General features: G+C 54.9%; 1 protein-coding gene across 11 annotated transcripts in view; it reads left to right on the top strand.

Annotated features, from left to right (window-relative positions):
* The window catches only part of GPSM1 (G protein signaling modulator 1), a 146,564-nt gene extending 139,494 nt beyond the window's left edge, over positions 1-7,070 (top strand). For all 11 annotated transcript variants that reach the window (XM_050926970.1, XM_050926961.1, XM_050926963.1 and 8 more), the window contains 3 exons: positions 1,190-1,349; positions 5,584-5,792; positions 6,391-7,070. In XM_050926970.1, coding sequence (XP_050782927.1) covers positions 1,190-1,349; positions 5,584-5,792; positions 6,391-6,573 — 552 coding nt within the window. In that variant the 3' untranslated portion in view covers positions 6,574-7,070. The remainder of the gene's footprint in view (positions 1-1,189; positions 1,350-5,583; positions 5,793-6,390) is intronic.
* Positions 7,071-7,716: the final 646 nt, after the last annotated feature.

Consider the following 7,716-nt stretch of genomic DNA (forward strand, 5'->3'; position numbering starts at 1 on the left):
ACTTCGAGCCCCGTCCCGCTCCCAGGTTCCTAAACTCTCCCTGGGCTGAGCCCGCTCCTGTCCAGATCTCCTCTCTTTCACTTAGCTGCCCCAGCACTGCTCAGTAACTCATTCCCTGTCCCGTGCAAGGGCATGGAAATCCCTCTCTCTCTCCTTTAGAACCAGCCTTTTCTCCCAGCAATAGCACAATCCTGGCGTGCCAGGGGAGCGCGTGCCCGTGTGTTCACGATGCTCTGTAGCCATGAAGGCTGTTGGACAGCCAGGCTAACTTCCCCATTGCTAGGAGCCCAAAGGAAGGCTAGAAACGCAGCCCCGGCCAAAGGCTGCTTGGAATGCATCCAGAGTTCCCAGGTCGGCTGAAATGTGATTGGATTATTTAACAGAACGGCTTGGTGGAACGGTGACGGCTGCTCACCGTGTGCCTTCACGAATGCTCCCTGGCAATAGCCCCTGAAGGAGAGCACTTGCAAAGGAAGGTAACTGCCTTGCTGGGGTGTGTGGGGCAAGGGCTTGATCTTTCTTTCCGTTGGAGGGTAGTTTTACAGTCCCCTGATGGAAAGGAAAGGCAAGGAGAAGAACAGCAAGAAGCTATTTCGGAGACGGGAATGGCTGGGGACACAATGCAGCTGTGTGCCTGGTGGGACACCTGCGCTGGAAAAGAGCCGCCTTAATAGGAGATGAGCAATGAGCTGAGTGAAAGGGAATTTGTTGACTCCCGGAGGCACCATTTGCTGTCCTGCTCTGCTCCCTTTGCATTGCTCAGGTGGAAACCCGCCACATGTCCGAGCTGGGGTTGCTCAGGGTGGTGTGTGTGGGCGGGCGGGGGGAGGCTGCAGCAGGGACAGAGGCAGTTTCTAGGCCTTACCCTCATAGCCCTGGCCAAGGAGTGAATTGGGGGAAGGACGGGGGTGCGGACAGTCCCTTGGAGGTCATTGCCAGCTGGTGCAGGTTAGAGCAACCCCCAAACTGCTCTAACCTATCCTGTGGCTGGGGGCGGAGCCAAGTAGAGAATCAAATATCGCTGACCCTCTCTGACGGCTCCACTCTGCAGCACCGAGCAGCATGGAATCTGGCCTCCACTTGGCCTAGGACAAGGCAGGAAACTTGTATATATGTAAGTCAGCAGTTTGCAGATGCAAGGAGTTGCTGTTGATTGCTTGACTTCTTCTGTTTTCTTTCTTCTTTGCAGAAAATCAACCGGGCCCCTTCAGACGAGGAATGCTTCTTTGACCTGCTGAGCAAGTTCCAGAGCAGCCGAATGGATGACCAGCGCTGCCCGCTAGAAGAATGCCAGACAGAGGCTGCAGAGGCTGCTGCCACCTCCGTGCCTGCCCTGGAAGAAAGAATATGTAAGCATTTGGGGGCTCTCGTTAATGAGAGTAATGACATGTCTGCAGTGCTGCCAGTTCTCATGAATTTCACACAAGTCTGGCAATAGTTCGTGTTTTCTTTGAAATCCCCAGCTCCTGAAGTGAGGTGCTTATGTGAGAATCTCAGCTCTTTGTTCAAAAGTATCTTTCCTGGTTTCAGAGAAAAGCTTGAAAAGATGAGCCCCAAAGGCACAAGGACCAAGACACAAGTTAAAGGAACCCCAGAATGTTGGGGTTGGCTATAAGGCACTTTCCTGCTCTGGATGAAAAGTGCTATAAGCGCTAAGTATTTTTCATTGTTCAGGCGGTCTTGCAAAATTCTGTTTGGTGACACACCTGGGTCATTTGCTGTGTTTTCTCTATGATACTTTATCCTTTTATTTGTTCCATATGTTTTTGATCAAACTATGCCCTTTGGAACAAGCAAACATAAAAGATGATTTAAAAAAAGACACCTGGCCTCCCTAAAAAGGCCGCTCCGGAGCTGCAGCACCAAGCCACCCAGGGAATACAGAGCTGGCAGCAGCGAGAGCTAAACAGGGCTGAGCAGGTCAGGCTGGGTTGTGACAAGGAGCACAGACTGGCTCCGAGTCCCATGGCTTTTTCACCCTAAAAATACCCTGGAAATGCGCATTGGTTTTACAGAGATATGCGCGTTGCTGAGACAGAAACCAGCGTGAATTTCCCAGCTGCGCTGAGGGCCACAATCGAGGGAGCTTTAGACAGCAGCAGCCTTTAAGCTGTTTCCGTATTACCATCAGCCCAGGTGTTCCAAACCAAACTCCAGAGCAGGAGGCTGGGTTAAAACACATGATTTGTTAATAAACACGTGAATTGGGAGCGCTGTTGATTCGGCTCCTGATTTCTGAGCCTTTCTGCTGTCCTCACTTCATAGTTTGAAGCTTTCCTCCACAACCCTGATGGCTAGAAACGTAGGTGCCTAAATACCTTTGAGTTTCTGGGCCAAATTCTCATTGGAATCAATCCCTTTTGGGGGTCTGGACCTGCCTTCCTTTTTGAAATGAAAGCTGAGATTCTCATGTATTAACATGCCTCCCTAACAGGAGGCTTTAAGGACAACAGCAAATACCGTGAGACGCTCGATAAACGTGCGAGTTGGGCACATTGCTGTTTAATTAATTTGCACTTTCAAGTAGACAGTAAAACTACGTACCCTGTTTTACTTTTTATTTAGAGTTATTTACTGGGTCCCCTTTGCTCGCCCAGTGTCAGCGTGTTTGGATTTCTACATTGCGGGGGAATGTTTCATTCCTAACCAGCAGCAAAAAGGAACCACCCAGCTGTTTTCATGGACTGCTGGATGTTGTTTCAGAGCTTGCGACTGAATGTTTTTGTTGTGCAGCGCCTTCTGTTTGCTTCCGCGCGTCATTTGAAAAACCTCCTCTCTGAGGTTCCCAGTAGTGCCAGAGGTGGTGTCATCCAGACCTGGTCATGCCAGATGTGATGGGCATTGGCAGCACAAGTCTGTACTTAGGCGTAGGGACATTAGCCAGCACGTTGGGCCGCTGGCTGAGCTTGCAATGCCCATTTCCCTTCGCTCCCCTCAACCCCGTTTCCCACAGGGTTGCTGTAAGACAGAGCACAGCCCCTCAGGTGGAGCGCCAGTTCCTTGGCTCGGGGGGCTGTCTGCCAGCAACGCACGTTGCAAGTGCCTGCTGGTTTTTTGTTTCTCATTGGGAGGCAGCACCGGAATCTTTAGGTGGCATTTGGCGCGTGTGCACTTGTGCGGGATGTGAGCATAGCACTGTAAGGAGGGTGGTGGGAAGTCGGCTCAAATCCACCGCTGGGGGAAACGGGCAAAACTCCATTGAAGCCAATGGAACTGAGCCCATTTACATCAGCAGAGAGCTTGGCTCGTGCTCTCGCTCCCAAACACACACCCAAACAGACAGCCGTTGGAGGAGCAGGCTGGCTCCGGGAGGGCTGAAAAGAACCAGGTGCAGACTGTGATTTCCTAAGACACGCGCTATGACGCAGGTACCTCTGCCTTGTGCTGGACAGAACGTGCACAGTTATTGCACTGGCAGATACCGTATCTGCACTGGACCTGGAAGACGAGTGTTGTCTGGGGGACTCGGAAAGGATGAGTTGTCTGATGAATCACTTACTTCTGCTTGCACTTGGCTGATTACATGGCCTCTAATTATATCCACTCTTTGTAACTGCATGGGGCGTCTGTTAGGAGGCTGCCTGAGCGCAAGACAGAAAGCCACTCAGGCTTCCAGGGGCTTTGGAGTCAACTGCAAGCACAATTTCTGTAACTACCGTCTACTTGGAACTGGCCGGCCCCTGCCCCCGAATCTTAAAATTAGGCTTAATAATGAGGAAGGCGGAAAATGTCTCTTCAGACATGTTCCTTGGTGGTTCATTGTAAGCATGGCCTATTAACTGCAGTTGCACTGAGGAGGCTGCTCCAGGGCTCAGAACGGGCAAGTAGAGGACGCGTTGTAACCAGGAACGGGTCTGCTTGGTCCCACCACCCAGGAGTTCTCAAAGGCAGAACCGCTCGCCCGTGTCGGACCTTTAAAGGCCGCTTGGGTGCTTGTGCCCGTGTCGATGGCAATGTTCTGCTCCCTGATCCACTCAGCTACTCCCCGCTGCATTCTCCTGTGCTCCTTGCCAGGAGCTCGCTGCTTGTAGTGCAAAGCACTTCAGACCAGGTCAGCCTTGCGGCACACCCCGGGATAGGGGAGACTTTTCTGCTCTGGAGGGGTCAAATGAGGCACAGAAGTTAAACTCCTGGGGCAGCACAGCCATTCGCTAGGAGAGCCAGAGATGGACCCCGGGAATCCCTGTGCTGGGTACTAGACAGCCCTGCAGCGGCTGTACGGGAGGGGGTGATGTGTGGGGGACATGGGGTCTCAGGGGTCATGGCCCTGGAGTAAGGTGCAGTTTTTGCTCACGTGGCTTCACAGGCAGAGGACTGGTAATGCAATGAGAGTGCTAAAGATTTGGTACCTTCTTGACAGGCCACGTCAATGAGGCATCTCTTCCCTAATCTAATCAACGGTCCAAGTGCAATTAATATCCTGTGCTGCTCCCTTAATGCAGCCTTGTCAGCCAGGGGGAGATGTGTAGCCAGAGTTTCTGCGGCTTGCCCTCTAAAGCCAGCTGCTTTCCCCCTTCGCTGCCCGATGTTTGTGCACTCACAGAGCCCTCATTCCAGGGAGGCACTGATACCGTCTAGACTTTATTGATGTTGTGTCAAGCAAGGCAATAAACCCCCTTGGATCTTTTAATGTCATAGAGAAAACGATAGCCACAGCGTGTGCTGCTCCCCAGGCCAGCTTTCAGGGTGCGAACTGAGCCTTCGTGTCTTCCACATGCAGGATCCCGCCAGCCATTGTGCTCTGAGTGAGCGTGCTCCTTGCAAGGCCTCCAGCACACCCAGCCTGAGTGGATTGTGTGGCACTGCTGTGGGGAAGTTCACAGCGCCAGCTGTCTGCTCTCCCTAGGCGTGGCAGTCACTGTAGCTGGCTGATTTCAGAAAGCGTGGTCTGAAACGGGGCCCTGATTGGCTCTGTACATTGGTAATGGGAGCTGCCTGCAGCTCAGAAGGGCCATGCAGCTTTGGCTGGTCCAGACCCGCTGTTCTAAAAGAAAAGTTATGGCCATTTGTTCTTCTTTGCAAATAGATGAAATGGCTGCAATTTGCTTCTCTCCTGCTGTGGGTCAGGTGAGCCCATTCAGTACAGGGAAATGAGGTTACTCTTAGGAGGGGGCGGAGTTAAGAGAGCAAGGGGGCAGCTCAAATCACCTTTCTGCTGAGAGTGGCTGACCACAGGCCTGGGCTAATCCAGGTTCTGCCACCGATTAGATGGGTGCCCTTGGGCATATCACTTGCCCGCCCACTGCCTCAGCTTGCCCACCTCTAAAAGGGGATCATTTACTAGTTAATAGTGATGCACTTTGAGGTTTATGGGGGCCATAAGTGCTTTACAAAGGCAGGGAGGGATTAGCCACCCCCACTGTGCATGCGCTGAGAGCCACAGAGGGGCCAAGTGACTTACCCAAGATCACCGAGTAAATCAGCGTCACAGACCAGGACAGAACCCAGGCGTCCTGGCTCTCGGACCTCAGAGGGGTGGTGAATGAGTTAATTAGAGACTGAGCAGCATGCTGGAGCTGAACAGCATCATGATGGGCCTCTTCCCTGCACTGATGCCCTGGTGCTCTCCCTGTTCCCCTGTAGCTCAGTCCTCGTTAATAGCATCTCCGCAGACAGAGGAGTTCTTTGATCTCATCGCCAGCTCCCAGAGCAGGCGGCTGGATGACCAGCGTGCCAGTGTGGGCAGCCTGCCCGGCCTCCGCATCACTCACAACAACCTGGGGCACCTGCGCATGGAGGGGGATGCCCAGGAGCCAGGGGACGAGTTCTTCAACATGCTCATGAAGTGCCAGGTAGGCAGCTTGCTCTTCTGCACCGACCCCAGGGGCTGAGACTCTGCTTGGCTAGGGCCAGCGCCAGGGGCCCATGGGGCAGGGCAGCACCAGCTTTCCGGCCGCTCCTAGGGCCCATCCCGAACAGTACGCAGTCCTGTACGAACATGGGGCAAGACTGGCAGAGGGCCCAGCCTCCTCTTCGCAGGGCCAGATTTGTGCCTCCAGAACAGAAGAGCAGGTGCCAGTCAAGGTCTTGTGCTGCTCTTTGATTGGCACTTGCAGTTAGGTAGGCCGAGGCCCAGGGCAAACGAGGAGGGAGGGGGGCCTGAGAGGCTGGCCCATTAAAGCAGGACTCATCGCAAAGGCTTTTAACAGCCATGAAAAGCCCCTTCCTTCCCCACCCCGGCCCCCGGCCCTGGGCTCAGGGCCACTGTTCCTGGCTCCCTTTGTTTCCAGGATGGGATTCTTCTGCCCTTTCTTGCCACCTCCTCATGACAACCCCTTTCGGCTCCAGCCAGCTGCAGGGAGCTCGCTGTCTCCCCAGCAGGATGAAGCCAGCACAGGCGGAAACTGTTTCTAATGCCTGTTTCTCCTCCCCTCCCCTTGGCCGTGCCAGTCATCCCGGATAGACGACCAGCGCTGCGCTCCGCCAGACACCGTCCCCCGTGGCCCCACCATGCCCGATGAAGACTTCTTCAGCCTCATCCAGCGCGTCCAGGCCAAGCGTATGGACGAGCAGAGGGTGGATCTGGCTTCGGCCCAGGAGGAGCAGCAGCAGAGGAGACCCAGCTCCAGCTAAGAATTGGGGGGGGTTGCTTTGAGGAAAGTATCGTCTGTTTAAAAACTGAGCCCAGCTGCTCCGTGGCTGACGTTCCAGGGGAGGAGCAGCCCTGCCCAGCGAAGGGGGGTGGGTGTAGAGAGGGAGGGGGCGTCTCCTGCCACTTTGGGGGTTTTGTCTTTCCTTGGAGTAGGGGCTGGGCAGGTTCACAAGCTGGGGACAGTTTTTCTATATGGCTTTTTATAGGCAACCAAGGACTGTTCTACAGCTGAGCAAGGCTCGGAGGAACTGTTCACGCACAGCTGGGGGCTGGGCCCAAAGTGCCAGGTACATAGACTGAGACAACTGGGGACCTGGCTGCTGCAGCCCCCCTGCCAACGGTGCCTGGGAGCGTCGGCACCTCCCTGCCGAGCTCTGTGGGGAAGGGGTGTCCAGCTGGGCTGGGGCCTTTTGCCAGAGGCAGGGGGTGCAACCGTGGAGAAGCTGGAAGCGGCCAGCAGTTCGAGTGCTGCAGCGACCGTGGTTAACGAGGAGCCTCTCTTTTCTTTGGACTCCTCCCAAGTCTGGCCAGGAGCCATTTGGAGCTGTCATCACCAGCCTGCCAAGGTGACAGCGGGAGCCATTGGAGCTGGGGTCCTGCCCCACACTGCCAAGCTTGGCTCTGGCACCTCTCAGCACAGTTGACTTTCTCCCACAGCGCCGAACAAGCCCCATTCAGATGCTGTGTGCACCTGGGGCTGCCCCCGCTCATGGCAATGCCTCCCCTGCAAAGCCAGCAGCGGCACAGAGGGTGCCCATAACTGTCTCCGGTGCCATGCGCGCTGTGCTGTTACAAGGGGAGCGGGGCACTCAGGAGTGGAACCTGTGACCACGAACTAAGAGGTCCCGGTATAAATGGCCTTAGCTCCTGACAGCTGTTGGCCTGTGTCAAAGAGCTCCTGGGTGTTTGCTGGCAGTGAACCCACGGGGGCCCTGGTGGGTTCAGGCTGAAGCAAAGCAGCAGGGGCTAAACCTTGTTTTGCTGCATGTTGTGAAGGTGGAACCTCCTGCCCCAGGGCTGTCACTCTGGCCCCGTTCGCTCCCCTAGGAATATAGCTGTGAATCCAGCTCCGAGCACTGCCCACATCCCAGGGGCTTAACAACACTCCTCCGAGCACTGCCCGC

Source organism: Gopherus flavomarginatus, chromosome 17, assembly GCF_025201925.1.
Source record: "Gopherus flavomarginatus isolate rGopFla2 chromosome 17, rGopFla2.mat.asm, whole genome shotgun sequence".
Classification (NCBI taxonomy): domain Eukaryota; kingdom Metazoa; phylum Chordata; order Testudines; family Testudinidae; genus Gopherus; species Gopherus flavomarginatus.